General features: G+C 34.6%; 2 protein-coding genes across 17 annotated transcripts in view; both read right to left on the bottom strand.

Moving 5' to 3' along the window:
- The window catches only part of LOC129727204 (uncharacterized), a 32,671-nt gene extending 12,226 nt beyond the window's left edge, over positions 1-20,445 (bottom strand). For 7 of the 14 annotated variants that reach the window (XR_008728500.1, XR_008728501.1, XR_008728504.1 and 4 more), the window contains exon 1: positions 684-6,641. Coding sequence is in view for 3 of the 14 variants with exons in the window: in XM_055684774.1 (XP_055540749.1) it covers positions 684-711 (28 nt within the window). In the remaining 11 variants the exon portion in view is untranslated. Of the gene's footprint in view, positions 1-683; positions 6,642-20,383 lie in introns of those variants that run through there. The other 7 variants (XM_055684773.1, XM_055684778.1, XR_008728502.1 and 4 more) reach the window with 6 other exon arrangements.
- LOC129727207 (glutamate [NMDA] receptor subunit 1-like) overlaps positions 1-20,732 on the bottom strand; it is a 476,845-nt gene that overhangs the window by 339,655 nt on the left and 116,458 nt on the right. The window lies entirely within an intron of this gene.

Here is a 20,732-nt window from a genome sequence, read left to right as displayed (position 1 = left end):
TTGGGAACCATTGCCATTCCACGTGAACAGTTTATGTTAGTGGAAACGAAAATATAAGAGCTTCCTCTATCGCTGAAAATCTACTTCCTTTTGAACTCATAATTTGGCACAAAAACACTGGTAACTTAGCAAGAAATGCATAAATAGTAGGAATGTAAACATATTTCGACAGAATCAACGAAAATTGAGATAATTTTCATGTACTATGAGCGCAAGGAATTATAATTCTGCTGTGAAATGTGAACAAGCTACTTGTATTTTGATACCGAACTTTTTTTGGGCCCTGGAAGCATTACCCGGTCCAGATGGTTCCGTGCCGGTCCGGTCAAACAAATCGGATTTTGATGGTTCCAGTCCGATCGTGCTTCGGACTGGACTTGCCGAACCCTGTCCGGTCCGATATCGAACACTAATTCATGGTGTGCTTTGGAATCAGTACCAGTATTTTGTTCTGAATCCTTTACCATTCATAACACAACAGCTCCACCAGATCGGCACAGCATAAAGTTCAAAAATCACTGCTACTAGTTGTATGTTTAAAAAAATATATTCAATAGTAATCATTAGTCCCGCTTATCTGGGACGGACACATACGACGCTAAGTCGATCAAGTTATTTGAAGCCTTTTTGGGAAGGCATAACGCTTAAGCGATAGATCATGCAAAGTAAAAATAAACACTCACCGTTATTTATTTTGCTATAGACATCCATTGCTACTGTCCGGTTGTTGAGAAGCCTGCAAATGAAATATATTTGTAAGCGAAAAACAAACCAAGAGACAGTAATTTGTACCTACCTTGTTTATTTTATTGTCGACCCACTCGTGTTTGTTTTTGTTCAATATAATAAACTTTTCTACTAAATAAAACCGTTCCTGAAAAGTAAACTTTTGCTGGGCTGCAAAAGTCACGGCACACAACTTGTAATAAATATGACACTGACAAAGTAAAATGGCGACATCATAACTACCACAATATCTGAAATTACTCAAAAATAAGTTCAAGTGCCGTTACCCACGTTATGGGTAATACACGAACCGCTGAAATTACCCATTTTTTAGGTTCGCGCAGTGATGTCGGAGTTATGTTGCTTTTCTACCTACTATTAAGGTTTGCGTTTTTAGTGTGTAGATGAGATGCCAAATTTATGAACAAAAAAATGTCTTGCTACCCGAAGCCCGAAGGCTGAAAAAACTTTCCGGCAAATCGAAAACTGTTGAGCAAAAAAAGGTCACCACAAATGCAAAATTCGGGTCATTCATATATTTTTCAATGTCTTCACGTGTTCTTTCCATCGGCTTCACGTTGTCGTCAAAAAAATTGATGACTTCATCGTATACTCAAAATATTTTTCACGTTATTGTTACTTGAAAGTTCATATACTTGTTCATTTTCTGTCATTTTGCATGATTTATGTGGCAAACAAAACATCTACGTGAAAATCTCAAGCATACCACGGTTAATCACGTACCATCTACGTGAACTTGACAACGTCGAACAAGATGTATCGCGTGAATTCTCTGTGCGAAAATAACCAGAAATCAAAATGGCGAAGCTGTTGTCTGATTCTGAACATAAAACAGAATTTCTGGATGGCTTCCAAATAAGTGAATTTTCGAAAAATCCTAATAAACTCGAGACTTGAGCTTACAGGTTTCACACAGCTTCAGTTCAATGGTGGAAGAGTTACCTGAACGAAAACAGCTGCAGCGGACAATAACAATCCCCGGGAATGTCGTAATATTTATCAGGTGTTTTTTTTTTTTTTTTATTCATTTACGAATTTGCATACCTGAGTGATATCTGATAGCAATCACGTTTTACGAAATGTACAATTTTCATTTATTTCTCTAATTTTTATGAGCTAGGAAACGGGTTTTAGAAATTATCAAAATATGTTGCGTAATAAATCACTTAGGTATGCAAATTCGTCGTTTACCAGTAGATGAATTCTACGTGAAACTCACATGAAATGCATGAATCTACTGAATAAGTTTCAAAGGATAATTCATCTCACCAGGTCATGATGAACTCAAATGACAATCACGTAGAATCTACTAGAAAACGATAGTGGAAAATATTCACGTAACTTTTTCGGTAACTAAGATGACCCAATAGTTGTGGTAGCTCCAATAGTTGCGGCATCGCTTTTAAATTCATCGTTTAAACTAATTAGAACCGAATCGCTTATGCTACATGTTGAAGAAATAATAGATTAAACATAAGTACATATGTTACTACAACAATATATACTGAAAATATCCAAATTACTGAAGAATACTGTATTTTTCAGAAACTTACTCGGAAGGCACCACTCACTACCCATTTTCTTATTTTGTCCACGATTGTTTTAAGATTTGTGTGTGGTTTTAGTACGATTATTACTCATATAATTATTTTCCCAGATAACAGTTTATTATGGGAACTGATCCATAGGTGAAGTTCGTTAATAGATGATCATATTATTTATAAATTACTTCCTCCACTATTGGATCACAGGATACACTATGCTCTTATAGTTGCGGTATGTTTCGCAATTCTGATTTACGTTTATTAGAACATATGTATGTGGGACTACTTGTGTATATTAGGGACAAGCAGGTACTAGGGGACATACCTAAATGATGTAACTTATTACTATTCAATTTTTGAACCCTACCTTCCCCTGCCACCGTGTATTTACCGATACTTCATACATGATCGGCCACAAAAGCTTTCGCTCTCACCCCCAAAATGCTGTATTATGCATTTATGACCTCTTAATCGATGCTTACCCACTGCTTTTGGTCTTGTAATTCTTTTAACGAGCCTTTCACAACTTCAGTCGCTCTTTTAGTAAACACTAACGTCAAAAATGTAAGCGCAAACATGGTACGAAGCAGAGGTAATAGACTCTAACTTCCAGTGTTGAGAAGTCACCATTTGTGAAAAAAAATTCTTCTGATTATTTCAAAATGAGCGCCATTGGTCTTTCTCTTCAACCAACTTCAGCCCTTTTCAAATATTAGTCTATAGACATTTTATATAAAGTATGCAAAACTTGTTTATTTTAATAAAACCTGCATACAACAATATCGCACGCTTAGCCTTGGGGCTAATAGCGGTCTCGATCAACTAGATTAGTTGAGAGAATTCGTTATCGATATTGTTTTTGGCACATTTTGTATGTGTAGGATAAGTATAACGATACACCGTGCCCAAGTGCTGAGTCGAGAAAATTTTCAGCTCGAAAAGATCCTCGACTCGATCAAGAATCGAACCCAATATCACAACCGTGTGGGAAAGCTAGCCGACCGACATCGCTAACCACAGAGCCACGGGGACCACATTAATAAAACCTACATACCCTCACTGAATTTTGCCAACATCTGACCAAATTGGCGCAAAATCCGTCTCTTAGTTAACTTCGTGCATTTTTGTTTTTACTGGCAAACCGACTTGTCAACCTATTAAAAACAATATGATAAATAGTAAAACAATCATAAACCACTTCAAGCGAGGCGAATACCTCCATTTTAACAAGCAAACACGAATGTTTTATATACCGCAACTACAGGAACACCCATTCACAACTATAGGAACTCTACCGCAACTATTGGAACAAAAACGTGCAACTTAATTTAGTTAATTTAAACCCTCAAAGCGGGTTCAAAGTCAATTTTAAGGTGAAAAATTATCAAATAGAACCCATTTCAACAGAAAATAGTGAAACGGACCAGCTAGATTCGTTTTTCTTAGCCAAAACATGGCTAAACATGCATAACTCGTGCTTAGCTCCTCCACTATTGGGTCATTTACCCTATAACGTGAAAAATATTTTGAATGTAGGCTAATGTCTTCCAATCTGGCATCGCTGGGTGTGAGACGACCAACCAACTGCCTAACACTTTCAGTACCTGAATGATGTCAGTGCTCATTCGGGTTATTCGCGTTGAAAGAGATTTTGAAGGCTGTTCGCACCTACGTGAACACTCTTATGTAATTGTCAAAATGTGCGTGATGACAAAAGCAAAAATATTTCCTTTCTTATTTTTCGCATGCAAAAACCAAACAAATATCAGCAACACCGTTAACGCGAATTATTCCGTGCAAGGAAAAGTGACATTTTGTTTCACAGCAGTGTTCACAGCAAGTGAACTTTGTTTTCCATTTCGGTTTATGATTTCTTTTTAGCTGCGTAATAGCTACCAGAAGAAATTCCATTGCCTGATTCAGTGCCTGAATTTTACATGGGATTGAGATAGGAAATTTCTTTTTGAACTGTATACTGCGCTTTAAGGGCAAACCAAGCAAAAAGTGGGTACCAGAATCGCAATGAGGTGTATACATGTGAGGAAGAAGAAGATATTTGTCTGTATCAGCAGAAAAATAAGGCAAATAAACACGTGCTTTTTGGTTGTGACGTAGATCTCGGTCAACGAGCAAATGCCATTTGAATCGGAATTCCACATTGTCTACTCGATTGTCTACCACAAAATCTACCAAGCATTGTTTTTTCCACAATGTTTTTGGAGTTCTACGTCTCACCAGCTAGCTGGCATCTCTAACTTTTTTGCTTTGCTTCATCGCAGTTAACATCGCAACGGATCCACGATTTGCGGGCCCCACTGACAGATGCTATGTTATGCGTATGAAAAGTGGCGGTGATATGCTATCTCGTTTACACACACGCTGAGATGTTATCTCTTGAAACATGGTGCGATGCCAGCTAGCTGCTCATCACTGTTAACAAAAAAGAGCCCTTTAAATCTAAAATTAAAATCATCCCCGTACCTTTATATATCCCATTGTCAGAATCACAGTTTGACAGCTACATCAGTCCCTTGGGTTTTTCACGCAAATTTTATTGCGGAATCTTGAATCGATGACGTATACATAGATGAGGAAGACACGATTTCAATTTTAATGCAGCATGTTTGATTACCAGTTTCATGTTGATGCAGGTTCTTCACCGAACATGCTGCATTAAAACTAAATTTTCTTCAAAACTAGAGAGTTGGTGTCAAAGAAAGAACTGTAGATCGGTCAGAAACGTTCAATTTGAGCTAAAAAAAACAATTATCTTAACCACGTCTTTTTGTTGGAAACGATCAAAATACGTTTTAAACAGTACTACTTACGTACATCTTTGCTTTTAGAACGTTAATTTTTACATCATTTAGACATACAAAAGCTGTATCTAGTAGAAAATTTACTCAGCTTTCGAATGAAACTAATAGAATTGCTCTAAGTAGTATGACCCAAAAGTTGAAGCAACTTTATGGAAAAGTATCTAAGAAACTTTAAAGTGGAATAGCTAAGAGTAGATTAACGTTAGGGCATATGTGTAGGAGAGTTTCATATGAGCAGAAGCAGAGTAATGAGCAGAATTTTTCAAAATTGCTCAATAAGTGTTTTCGATTCCAGGTCACAACGTTCACTGCGATCGAAATTTTTCATTGGTTGAATCTAACTAGAGTAATAAGACGAATCTCTCACGCGTTGACAGTTACCATTAAGCATCTGGCATTTGTTAAGTTTAAGTTGAAACAGTTAACTTGTGTAGAATTTTTGAAGTATCTACTAATGTGCAATAATTTGAAGTGGTTTGATGAAAGTGGATCGTCAGAGATACACTCAGATTTTCTACTAGGTATTTTTCTACACGGATTTTCGAATCAACGGTTTTTTCACGCGGATTTTTAAATCGAAGGATTTTCAAATTACGCGTTTTTACACACGGATTTTTTGTTCTTGCTTGGACGTCTGTCTGCGACTCTACTATTTGTGAGAATTTTCATGCGTCTGGCAGCTTTGACTATAATCCAGCGCTGCCATCACTAAAGTGGTTAAAGTCGCAAGTTGCAGAAAGATGTAGTTAGCATTCCAAACGAGTAAGAATTTGAAATCTTACACACGATTTCTGGGGTTTTTTGTTCTAGCTTGGATATCTGTTATCTGTGGTTTCGGTGACTTTATTTCACCTTTTTCAAGGAGTCTAAAAATATACAATAAGTGTAGTTTTCCTTTTTCTGTGACTGTTTGAGTTTTTTTGTATGTGTTTGTACTTATAGAAAAGATTATCGTTTTATTGTTAAGTGTGTTGGTGTCCAACATAGGTTGTCTGGTGTGTATTGCAAATGGCGTCTTAATTTGGCTATGTGTAAAAATAGATTTTCTTAAAATCAAATTCGACTGTTTCATAACAAACTGTACTCACTGCATATGTCTCTATTTTTGTGTGCACTATACTGTATAACAGTTATCACTTTTTTCTAGCACTGCTTTTTCTAGCACTATGTAACTTCGAGCGGTATTTGATTAATCAGAGCAATAGGTTTTGTGTCTTTCCCAGTAGTTTACTATTTTTTGACAGTTTGTTGTGAGTGTTGGAGAGCTACGCTAAAACCACAGAACGGAAGGTCATCTGTGATACGAAAACTGCTAAGTGCTCAGTGAATTTTGCAGCGCTCCCTAGGGGTGGAAAGAACGCTTTTTACACGGAAAATAAACAAAATTTATACTACTTTTATCGAAATCAATCAAACACACTGGTATAAATCTGTCGACGAAAACACTACAGGTTAACCCTGCTAAGCATCTGTAAGAAGGAAAACACATTATTTCTAGGGGCTTGACAACTTTATTTCATGAAAAATATTTCGGTAATGGTTTATATATATATATATATATATATATATATATATATATATATATATATATATATATATATATATATATATATATATATATATATATATATATATATATATATATATATATATATATATATATATATATATATATATATATATATATATATATATATATATATATATATATATATATATATATCTACTATATAAAAATGGAATTCCGTAACGCTTGATCTTATTGATATTATTCCCTTTGTCTCTGAGGTGTACAGTGACTACGTAAAACATGCACAATTATGACTTTTTGTGCTAAATTTGCTTCTAAATCAAAATTTAAAGCGATGACATATAATTCTTTTTCAATTAAAATGTTTGTCAATGTTCAAAAAAGACATTTGAGGAAAAATTATTAGTATCTGATCACTAAAACTTGAGAAATTATTCACAAAACTACGTGAAACATGCAAAGTTATGACTTTTTGCGCTAAATTTGCCTCTAAATCAAAATTTAAAGCGATGACATATGATTATTTTTTTATTAAAATGTTTATCATTGTTCAGAAAAGACATTTGAAGAAAAATGATCAGTATCTGATCACTAAAGCTAGAGATATTATTCACAAAACTACGTAAAACATGCAAAATTATGACTTTTTGAGCCGAATTTGCCTCTAAACCAAAGTTCAAAGCGATGACATACGATTTTTTTTTATGAAAATGTTTGTCAATGTTCATTAAAGACATTTGAAGAAAAATTATTAGTATCTGATCACTAAAACTGGAGATTTATTTACAAAACTACGAAAACATGCAAAATTATGACTTTTTGTACCGAATTTGCCTCTAAATCAAAATTTAAAGCGATGACATGTGTTTTTTTTATTGAAATGTTTGTCATTGTGCAGAAAAGACATTTGAGGAAAAATTATTAGTATCTGATCACTAAAACTTGAGATATTATTCACAAAACTACGTAAAACATGCAAAATTATGACTTTTTGTGCCGAATTTGCCTCTAATTCAAAATTTAAAGCGATGACATATGATTCTTTTTTCATTAAAATGTTTGTCATTGTTCAGAAAAGACATTTGAAGAAAAATGATTAGTATCTGATCACTAAAACTTGAGATATTATTCTTAAAACTACGTAAAACATGCAAAATTATGACTTTTTGTAACAAATTCGCCTCGAAATCAAAATTTTAAGCGATGACATGTGTTTTTTTTCAATTGAAATGTTTATCATTGTGCAGAAAAAGCATTTGAGGAAAAATTATTAGTATCTGATCACTAAAACTCGAGATATTATTCACAAAACTACGTAAAACATGCAAAATTATGACTTTTTGTGCCGAATTTGCCTCTAAATCAAAATTTAAAGCGATGACATATGATTCTTTTTTGTTAAAATGCTTGTCAATGTTCAGAAAAGACATTCGAAGAAAAATTATTAGTATCTGATCACTAAAACTTGAGATATTATTCACAAAACTACGTAAAATATGCAAAATTATGACTTTTTATGCTCAATTCGTCTCTAAATCAATTCGCGGTGATATCTGATTCTTTTTTCATTCAAATGTTAGTTGAATTCCAGGAAAGACATTTAAGGAAAAATATTAGGTATCTGATTACTCCAATTTGAGATATTATTCACAAAACTACGTAAAACATGCATAAATATGACTTTTTATACTCAAATCGTCTCTAAATCAAAATTCAAAGCGATGACATATGATTCTTTACTCATCAAAGTTTTCGTTGATGCTCAGGAAAGACATTTGAGGAAAAATAATAGGTATCTGATTACTAAAACTTGAGTTATTATTCACAAAACTACGTGAAACATGCAAACTCATGACTTGCCTCTAAATCAAAATATAAAGCTATGATCTGTGAATTTTTCACAATGAAATGTTTGTTAAGGTTAGGGAAGTTATTTAAGGAAATCACGTGAAAAATGGAAAACCATGATTTTTTAAATTTGTTTATGTCAGAATTCAAAGCGATATCATGTGATTTTTTTTAAATAAAATGTTCGTTGTTCCTACAACTTTTGCAAATATTTTCCTGCAAAAAAACTCATTTTTTGGTTCAGTGCGAGTCGAGCATAATAATTTAATATGTCTGATATTTTTGTAGTTTTGTGGATAGTAACACAATACCGGATTCGATTAACTTTTTCACTTTCATTTTACTTTTATTCAAACTATATCTTGGGAGATTGATTGGAAGAAAGACTACATTTCATTAGTTTAAACATCGATTAAGGGGCGACTTTAGCATTAAAACTCATGCTTTTTTAATTTCTACGTAGTTTTGTGAATTAAAGCACAATTGTGAGTTATCAGAAAACCTTCACTTCTTCTCAGACGTGTTCCTTGGACACTAATAAACTTTTTTCATTTTGAAAAAAAAACAGATCTTTAGATTTCATTGTAGAGGAAACCTAAGCATGGCTGGTCATGCTCATGTGCAATTCTTCTCACGTTAATTTCTTTCTTTCAAAAGAGACACGAAAAGAGGTTTTACTGTAAACGATTGTGGAGTTGCCCGAATTTCACCCAATATAGGTATAATCGGAACTGGGATGGACCCACTCATTTTCCAAAATGGCGACTTTCGGTTCCAGGAAAATAGTCTAAAGTGGTGTTTGACCAACAATTTCAATACTTCCGAAAGTGTAACTCCATACGCCATTTCGAGATTCTGAATGAAGACCTAAAGTTTACGTTCTGTGCGTTCTTAGAATATTGGCAGTCCCTCTACAATAATGGGTCAATACACATGTTGCCTAAATGTTGAAAAATGAATTTAAAATCGGGAAAATTATCAACAATGAATGTTTTATTTCCCTTTCTGTATTCTGATGTATACTTTCGATCGACAATTAGTTTCACTGCAGCTGATGCGTGTAAATCGGGTAATAAGAAAAATAGTACTTGCATAGCAAAAGACACAATTATGGGTCACTTTTGCCCTTCAAGATCATTGAGTTTATAAAACCACCAAATCCATCACAAAAGTTACTTTATTGTTGTAAAAGCTGGATAATAAGTTATTTTATTAGATCGTGATGTATTTTCATGCAAAAGTGATAAAAATAGCCAAAATATGGACTGACCCACAATTGTGCACCGCGAACGTAACATTAATACAATTACGGGTGATTCACTTATTGCAACCGAGCAGAATTATTGTTTTTAGTAACATTTTCAACATTAAATCATTTTAATCGTATGAATAGGGTTACAATTGAGTTATAAAAAATACCACTGCCAATGAAAATTGTTCAGTTTTATGAGAATAGACGTATTTGTGTAAAAGTGACCCATGATTGTAGCTGACCCATAATTGTGGAGGCACTGTATACGATGCGAAATATTTTTGAAGTATGTTGTGCTAATGCATCAATGAAATATAAAAAAATGATTCTCAATTTTTAAACTTTTGATCCCGAGCATCGCCGGGAACGTTCAACTAGTATATATATATATATATATATATATATATATATATATATATATATATATATATATATATATATATATATATATATATATATATATATATATACATATATATATATATATATATATATATATATATATATATATATATATATATATATATATATATATATATATATGTATATATATATATATATATATATATATATATATATATATATATATATATATATATATATATATATATATATATATATATATATATATATATATATATATATAAATAAATATATATTAATATCTATCATTTATTTATCACATTAACTTCCCAACCATAGCGTATAGGACATGGTGAAACGGTTTGATCAACAAGTAGGCACGAGCGGGGAAGCGTTTTTTTATTTTGTACGGTTGAAGACGAGGCATCACCAAGCGACAGCAAATACCTTTTTCTACTTGTTAATAAATTCTTACTAACTAAGCAAATGAAAATCGCAAATTCATGTGTTTCAAGTTGTGAACTGCTTCTAAAATGAATGAATATCAGTAGCAAGGTATGTAGCTTTACCGGATTTATAATTTGAATGCATCGAAATAGTATATTATAAGATGCGATGAATTTTGGTCATCGGTTGTTTTAATAAACAACTTTAGTCTTTGGCATTTTTTTTTTTTGCAATATAGCCGGTTGTACTTTTGACATACCGTTTTACTATGTTTCTATACACCAACATCACAACAACGATAATATGACTTCAAAGAGTTTTGATGTAATTAGAGGAGTGTCTGAAAATGCAACGATAAACACTTAGAAATAATGAATACAATCGAATTTTGCTCGTTGCACTAAATTCGTAGCCCAACTAGTGAAGGACTTTCACGCTTGGGTTGAGCTATCCAGGTTGCAAGATGACACCGGTTGTTTCTTTTTGTTAGGATTACTAATCACCTATTGGGTTACGCAGTGTCTTGCCCCTAGCATTCTTCAAAACAGCTGACTCAGATACCGGCATAGATGATTGTAGAACTGTTCCTTTATTGTTTTTCAGTAATCTACTCCTTTTAACTGTAAAAATAATCAGATTATTAACACGAGTTACATAAAGTGAGAGTCGCATCTTTTGTTTCAAGTCTCTAATTAACATCTCGTTTAGAGTCCTCTTAAAGAATATTCGTATATTACGTAACGTGAAATTTGGCAATTTTCAAAACCCCCATCAACTAAGTAACGCAAATTTGCATGGTGGTCTTATGCAGTGTAACACTTCGCTGGATACCTTTCCTCCACCTCTCCCCTGAGCGCGTTATGCATTATACAAATGTTTCCATATATGAACGAACGCTAGAGGTAAGGCACTATTGATATACAATGGTGATTCGCTTACCGGTTGCTCCTTAGTCGGGGGTTTGTTAGTTGGGCCCTCATCCATCTAAAAAGCGCTCTTATGTCAAAATGGAACGACATTCAAATGCATGCAAGAAACCCGAAAAGTGAATAAAAAATAAAATAAATTTTTACTACTCGTACTTGAGTTTATTTGTCATTGATTGTTGGTGGTTACCTTTGATTACTCGAAAAAAATGGCATTGATTACTTCGGAGTATTCTCAGGTTACGACGCATTTCGAAACCCCTTGAAACGAACCTCTTGGGATCCTTTTTTAGTGTTCTGTAAGGTTGTCACTTTCGCTTGTCAGCAAAGATACCAGATTTGTCAGCAAAACGATGATTTGTTTTGATTCGCAGGTATGTGCGGTTTTTTTCAATCTCCATCCCGCATAATCAATAACCATAAACGGATGATAATCCATATGGTTTAACGATACCCCATACAGTCGAAACTATATCCCGAACTAGTTGTTAGGCACGTTTTATGGTTATTGATTATGCGGGAAGGTTAACTACATTTTTTTTCCTATGACTTTCTCAAAATGTGTGCAGTTTTTACAGATTTCTGCCTGCTCGAGCGCATTTTTTCGAATCACGATTAGATTTTTATCAGATTTAAAAAAAAAGACTGCACAATGAAACCGGTACCTCTTACAATCGCATTATTCGTTGCTCTAGAAGCTAACCTGATTTTAATTAAGCTTATTCAGCTTATTTTTGTTTAAATGGCATGTCGCATGTCACATCAATGAGAAGAAAATCTATATTCTCCAGAATGGACTAGAGTCAATCGACAAAACATTTAATATAATCTTATAAGAGGATGAAAATAGTTTATAAATTTCATTTTCGAATAAAAATGTGATTCATTCATTATAAATATTCTGAAAATTTGCGTTAAAAAATCCATCTGTGCCATGATTTTTAAAAACTCAAAGTACTTTCTTTAGTTGAAAAAAAAAAAACTCACGAGCTGCATTTGAAATTTTAACAATTTTCAAAAATAGCCGTCTATGTCACATGGTACAATTGTAAATGGAAGAATTGCAACATTAACGTTTTAAAACGCATGATTTTTCAATAACATTGATTGTTGTTCGTGTTTCAAATCAACATTTGTCGATTACAATACCTTCGTTACACTATTGTAATATGACAAACTCCACAAATGTGAATAATTGCGAATTTTTACCCAAAACGTTTTTGCATCGAACGTAATAGATTGTATTAAACGGGTTAAACTGTTGAAATAACCGTCAATTCAAAACATCGAATAAATTATGCCACATTATACCACTGGCAAAGCGGCATAAACGTACACGACAAATATATATTGCCCGAGAGCACAGAAAATTCAATTGTCATTTTTTAGTCCTTTTTGTGTGCACTTTCTGTTCGATCATAAACCTGAAGTTGACCTTCCGTTCTGTGCTAAAACTTAAGGTTGTGGTTGCATATTGGTTGTCGTGTTTATCGGTTTTGTTGTGAATGATATATCTTATTGTGTGTATAATACCAGCATATACAGTGTTGAGTCCCTCAATGTCTGTGCGTTTGTTGATACTATTTTCTGTGTTAATGATATGGCATACTTCTATAAACGGTAGAGCGTGTGGTTTATCGTGTCTGTCTATAATTTTCGTTTGGTGAAAATCGAATCTGTGATTTTGTGTGATGCTGTGGTACATTTGTGCTGTTTTTCCTTTTAGTGAACCACTTTGTGGATCTGTTGCGTTGTAGCCTTGCTGTAGTAGTTTGTCCCAAGTGTTGTAGTACGTTCGGTGTCCGCTGATTCTTGTTTTAAGCATGTTTGTGGTCATTCCGACGTAGCAGGCGTCGCAGTTTTTGCATGGTATCTTGTATATGACGTTGCTTTGGTGCTCCTGGGGGACGGGGTCTTTAACGTTTGTGAGTACCGTCTGCCGGGGTGAGATTAAGCCACGGGGGTGAGATTGAGCCAAAACGGGAAATGTTTGTATATTAAATTACTTGAGATTTCTAGAACCTAATGCCTCAAACTTAATACTGTATGAAACATGACATATTTATTCACAACTTGAAATAGAATATAGATAATATTAGTGAACAGTTTTACTTAAATAATGTTTCAAAGTACAGGCTGAAAAACACGCGCAAATAACGTTACCAAAAAATGTCCCATGCAAACCAACCGATCAAGAAATCACATCAACTTACTGCTCAGATGGTACGTTAGGATGTCGTCTCCAATGTGTTGAGGAAATATTATGCATGGAAGCTGTGATGGCTCAGAAAATAATGTTTTTCCAAATTGTACACTTTTCGAGCCCTTTTGGGGTGAGATTGTGCCAAGCTATAATGAATGGTACAGGGTGCGGAATTCACATTCACGAAAAAATATATCAGTATAAACCAAAACACTTGCATTGTTTACATAGGGTATGTTGTCTAGTTATGGTATTATTTGAAATAATGACTAAATGCTTGAGAACAGTAAGCTAACAACTGTCAGATCGAAATTTACAATGATTGAAATTACTTATGGAATGTAACAAAATTTTTACACCTATTCTATGTAAACTGATGACTTTTAAAGCAAGGAAGGAGAGTTGTGGGTATGTTTCCAGCGGTAATAATAATAATAATTGAAACGAAAAGTCTTCTCAGGCTTTATGTCCTAACGTTTTCCTTTTCTAAGCTACCTGAAGACGCCACTATGTGCTTAGAGACTGTCCATGAGCCACGTTCTCATAACTGGTTACTCCAGATATTGATTTGATCCAGTCATACATTTTTTATAAAACATATGAAACATAGTTTCTGGTCAACCCCCTGCAGCCCCTTAATAGTCCACGTTGTTTATGGTCGTCTCTATCTTACTGTTCAATCATGTTATTCATGTGAATTATTTGTAAATACACTACTGTTCATTTAACAGGTATTAAATTCAAATTTTTGTTTTTGGCACAATCTCAACCCATAGAAGGGGTGAGATTGAGCCAAAGTTCATTCAATTTTAGCAAAATTATAGTTTATTGTAACTTGACCATATTTGCAGCAGTCGTTAACTAAACATTTAAGTGTGCATTGACGTGATTTGGATCAAACTCATTGTCTAAATGTGTGGATTACAAGCTAAGAAACAAAAACGTGTCCTTTTTTGGCACAATCTCACCCCGGCAGACGGTAATTGTCCAACTGTTTTTATGTTGCGGTGTGCTAGTCGTATGTTTTTGTATTCGTTTTTCAGGTGTTTGTCGATTCGGTTCGACAGGTTAGGATGTATGGTATTGAACGGTAGGTATATTTCAGGTTTTCATCGGATGATTCTTGTGGTGTAATAATGTTTTCTTGCCTGCGGTTTATGAGTCTGTTCCTGAGCGATTTTGGGTAGTTGTTGAGACTCAATTGTTGATGGATGATACGGGTTTTGTCGGTGTCTTGTAAATGAGTGGATAGTTTATCGACTCGTCGAATGAATTTTTGGCCATGTTTATTTTTTGATGGAGTGGGTGGGAGAACCTGCCACTGGCTATCGGTTTCATATACCATTCTGTTTGAGTTTTTTGGTTTTCCTGTCTTATCAGTGCAGTAGCGTAGCTAGGGGGGTGCGGTTGGTGCGGTCCGCACCAGGCCCACCACTCAAAGGGGCCCCAAAATCTTGCGAACACCGAACCGGTCAACATGCCCAACTGAACTCAACCTCATGTATTTGTGTTCGCCACTCTACCCTCGTGATTTACACGAAATCGTTGAACAAATAAACAAAATATGATTACATGCTCTTATAGAATCGCCCATCAATGTAAATTTGATAAACTTAGTTAGTTTTATCCTGAATTTTTTTAAACAAAACATATTTCACAACACTCCCATACTCATCCCAAAACCTAAACCACTGCTTAATTATTCATCTCACAACAACCCCCATATTCATCACACAGTTAATCACTTTGTTAATGAACGTAGCCGCATACCGTCGTAGTAGATTTCCTAGGTATCCGCTGTAATTGTTTACGCGCAAATTGATAGTCTAGGTATCCACTGCAGTGCTGTCGATTTATGTCAATCATGTCAGAATTATTCAAATTTAGAGCTCGTTTTTGGAAATTTAAGATGAACATTTTGAAAATTAATGTATTCGTAGTGTAGTGAGTGATTTTGTTTAGTGATTAATACAAAATGTAGTCCGCAAATGATGAAAAAACTTTGGTTGGCTGCTGAATGAATCCCGTTGTAACCCTATAGAGCAATGGGTAGATTTCGTTTTCTTGATTAGATGATCGAAATAAATGAGTTTTTCAGTGTAGATGCCCGACTATAATAACAAATTCAGAGATTTTAGGTAAGTTATTGAGGATTCTACTTCAAGAGATATCTAAAGTAAACTAATGAGAATCAATTCCATGGATTAGTTATTTGGTTTAGTTAGAAAATATGCGTTTTTTCCTAGTTTTCAATTGAGTTTTCGTTTTATAATTATGGGCTGAGATGATTAATGGAACAATTCCTCTATCTGTGTTGCTGTGTTTCTAACTTGAAACAGAGCGAGGGAAATAATCCGCGTTCGCGCGTGACTATATAATTTCTGATTTTGCCAATTAAAAAGCACGGAAAGTGAGTATCTAAACTAACCTTATTGTTGCCTGCGCCCTTTAAGGAGCTAGGAAGACTCCCGTACCTTTGACTGACGGTCTTGACGACTGATCGCAAACACCACACCCGTGTCCACTCGAGGGAACGTTGTGTGTCATTGTACGCCAGCGGACATGGCATCACTTGAAGAGAATAAAAGACCGTTTATCCAGTGAGCGGATTACACGTTTGCCGATACTCGGAATAGACAGTTCCAATTGATTTTCTAAATATTTTACCTATAATTATTGTTACTAAGTTAATTAAAATTACTAAGCAAGGAACAAATTATATTCACTTATACTCATCAAGGTAGCTATATTGCAAACATCTTATATTTAAAATAAGTTTTTACAAGTATCACATGTAGGAATATTCCGCTACAACGAGGCCTAAAAAGCGCCGCAATTTATTTCGTTGCCACAGTGTGGAATACTAAAGGTAATTAATTTTGTCAAGCAAATCGCCTTTTCTAATTTTTGTCCTAATTTCCCAATTAGGAATTTATAATTAAACTCTTGCTACTGAACAAGTGGGAGTCTTCTTATTAAACCGAAACTTCATCTACACTGCGGACAACACATTTCATATGTAAATTGAATATGTTCATTATAGCTGTTGAATGTTTCAAGTACATGGCCTATTTGATTTTCAGGGATTGCTAGTAGGAGATCGTCTACATATTTTTTGATGAACGGAGGTTTGAAATTTAATAACTGTGTTACTGTGTCCAGTAGCGTTTCCATAACTAAGTCTGCTATTATGTGCGAGAGAGGATTCCCCATTGCAGCTCCAAATACTTGTTGGAAATGTTGTTCGTTGTACTTGAAGTAACTTGATTCGATACAAAATTCAGCTATTTCGATGAACATGGTCAAAATTAGGAAAATTACGCATATTTTCAATGTGGCCTGCGACTGACTCTGTAGGGTTGAAATCCATTACCCATCCTGTTTTAGGAAACTAATTTAATAAGCTTTCAACCATATGTGAACATACCATGATAGCTTTAGTAGGTTATTATACATTCCAAAATATTCAGAAAAACTATTTTTCTCCTTTTCTGGAATAGGTAACTTTGAAGGCATTTTTCAACATGAACCGTTTTTTGTATCAAGATTTCATTCAAAAATTATGAAAATATAGATTAAATACTACAAAATCATGTGCTCAAAACATCCTGAATATGAAATTCGCATTTTGGTAATTTTGGCCACTCTTTCATATAGCGACCGTCTTATGTGTAAGGGAGGGATCCCATGAAAATGAAACACAAATTTCGCACAGCTCAAGAACCAATCAAGAAAATACAACCAAATTTGGTATGTGAATGTTTTTAGAGGTAACATATATGTCCATAATGGTTTGACGCCCCTCCCTCTTCTGGAAGTACATGTTTCTTTACAAATTTTTGCACATCTCGCAAACTAATCAACTAAATGGAACCATATTGGCAGGTGAATGATTTTAGTGGTAACAAATATGTTCCATAATCGACCTCAGATAACATTTTGGATTGTAAGATGGCAACTTCCGGTTTCTGGAAAACAGCCGAAAATGGCCGATTTCCACCCAATATAATAATATCCGGATCTAGAATAATACACAGGAGCTAAAATCGACCACAGATAGCATTTTAAATTCTAAGATGGCGACTTCCGGTTTCTGAAAACAACAGAAAATGACCAAATACCACCCAATATGAGTTTTTCTTTAACCAGTATGCCGTTCAAAATCCAGAAATTGTCTCCAAATGAAATCCAAAATGGCGACTTCCGGTGTCGGAAAAACAGCGGCAAATGACCAAATACCACCTAATATGGGTATTTCCGGAACCGTAATGATGCACTGGAGCCACAAATCGACTTCAGACAACATTTTGAATTGTAAGATGGCAACTTTCGGTTTCTGGAAAACAGCCTGAAATGGACGATTCTCATTAAATATTAGTATTTCTGGAACCAGAAAGATGCACAGAAGCTAAAAATTGATCACAGACACAATCTTGAATTTTAAGATGGTGACTTCCGGTGTCTGGCAAACAGCCGGAAATGACCAAATACCTTTCAATATGAATGTTTTCGGAACCAGAATTGCGCCCAGATGACAGAAATTGATTTCACAGGCAATTTTAAAGTCCAAAATGACGACTTTCGGATTCTGAAAAACAGTCCAAAGTGACCAAATATCAACAAATATGAGTTTTTCTTTAACCAGTATCCTAAATACCATTTTGAAATCCAAGATGGCGACTACCGGTTTGTGATAAACAGCCTAAAAGTATCTCTGGAACCAGAATGATGCAAGGAGCTAACAATTGACCTCAGGCACCATTTTGAATTGCTAGATGGCAACTTATAGGCAACAGTCGGAAATGACCGAATATTTCCGAATATGGAATATGGATATTTCCATAAACGTGATGATGCATAGAAACCAAACATTGACCCTGGACACTATTTGGAATTTGAAGACGACCATTTTTAGTTTCTGGAAAACAACCAAAAATACCTCCCAATATGGGTATTTCCGGTGTCAGATTGATGCCAGAAAGTCTGCTGATAATGACAGAATACCACTCAACATGAATATATTCAGAATTAAGGCGATGTACAGAAGCCAAAAGACGAGGATGTTGTCATTTCGATATAACCCAAAAGACGAGGATGTTGTCATTTCGATAAAACCAATCATTTCAAACGATTTGTTATTTGACTTTGATCATATCCTATGGCCGATTCGTCGTGCATTTTCAGACTTCAAACAAACCGCAAGGAATCAATGAACTTGGAACGTTCAAATAGTACGACACCACATTTAAATTATGTTGAGGCCACATATATCGATCAAAGCAGGTATAGTTTTAAATAGTCTTTGAATTTCTCTTCTTTCCATAACTTTTGAGCCACATATCAAATTGTTATGAAGTTTGTTATTTGTAAGTTTGAGAGATAACTCGTTCGTATGACACTAGTTATGTTCAAATAAGTCATGTAATCTTTGAGATAATTGACTTTCGTTGTGTTATTAACAATTTAATACATAACGGTTGCTTAAGTTCGATTACAATCAAATGAAATGGAAACGTGTAGGGCAGCCAAAGTTTGAAACCACGTGTTCAAGCATAATTCATCAGTTAACCCTTAACTAGCCCACTCATCTGATAATCAAATAATCAAACTAATAATCAAATCGGTTATATAGTTTCTGAGATAATGAAGTTTCGTGGTTTTCACAAGTCGGCACATTACAAAGGAAGTTACAGTTCGATTATAGTAAAATTCAATAGGGTCTGCTGAGGCAGCTAGACCATTCATTTGACACTAATTTTGTGGAAATCGGGTCGGCCATCTCTGAGAAAAGTGAGTGAGTCCAAGTAGTCTTCGGAATGTTCCTTTGCATAGCTGGATTTCACATTTTAAAACATAACAGGCAAAGTAATAGTCCGATTGCAAAACAAATCAAAAGGGTCTTATGAGGCAATAAGACCTTCCATTTGACACTGATTTTATGAAAATCGGTACAGCCATCTCTGAGAAACATGAGTGAGATTAAACAGTCTTCAGAACACGTTTCTTTCCATAACTTTTGAACCACAAGTTCAATCTTTATGAAATTCAAAACTTAAGGATTTTTTAGGTAGCCCGTTCTTTTGAGACCAATTTTGTTCAAATCGGTTGTGTAGTTTCTGAGATATTGATGTTTCATGATTTTCACATTTTTAAACATAACCGCTAAACTAAAAATCCGATTACAATAAAATTAAATAGGGTCTTATGGGGCAATAAGACCTTTCATTTGCAATAAATTTCATGAAAATCGGTCCAGCCCTCTCTGAGAAAAGTGAGTGAGAATAAAAATCTGCACATACACACACACACACACACACACACACACACACACACACACACACACACACACACATACACACACACACACACACATACAGAAAATGCTCAGCTCGTCGAGCTGAGTCGAGTGATATATGCCATTCGGCCCTTTGGAGCACTTTTATACTTTCGGTTTTGCAAGTGATTGCTATACCTTTCTAGGAGAAAGGCAAAAATCGTTTTTGCTTCTATACACAGACTAATTAAGCCGATAAATCTACAAAATTAACCGCTACAGTCGACAAACAAACAAGTGTAACATTTTACAAAAATCATTTAACGGAAAATAACATTTTTCCGAAAACTATTCGGCGAACTAGTTTGCTAAATAACTTTTCGCAAAATGAGAATAAAAAATGAAAAAAAACAAATGTTGGAAATTTACCTTTGTTCGCCGGGACACGAGAGACCTTTGAATTTATTCACCGTATATCCAACCAACGGGTCCTGCTGAAACAGAAAAATTGGCATTAGTTGCAGTCAGTTATTATAAATTATGAATTACCTACCGATAAAAACCAATTAGAAATAAATTCCAAACACTTTTATATACTTCTGTTTTTTGGACGGCTTGCTTTCAATTGCTAAAAATAACAACAACAACAACAACTCTTCGAACAACTGGCAACACTTATGTTGTCAAAACTCCAGAAATCACGAAACTGACCTAAGCAAAGAGGTTTGCGAATTACGTACACGCATTATAGTACTCGCCATTGCGGTGCTTAAAAAAC

Source organism: Wyeomyia smithii, chromosome 3 (genome assembly GCF_029784165.1).
Source record: "Wyeomyia smithii strain HCP4-BCI-WySm-NY-G18 chromosome 3, ASM2978416v1, whole genome shotgun sequence".
In the NCBI taxonomy this organism is placed as follows: Eukaryota; Metazoa; Arthropoda; class Insecta; order Diptera; family Culicidae; genus Wyeomyia; species Wyeomyia smithii.
Note: the sequence above shows the minus strand (reverse complement) of the source record. Positions and strands in the feature narration are given on the sequence as shown.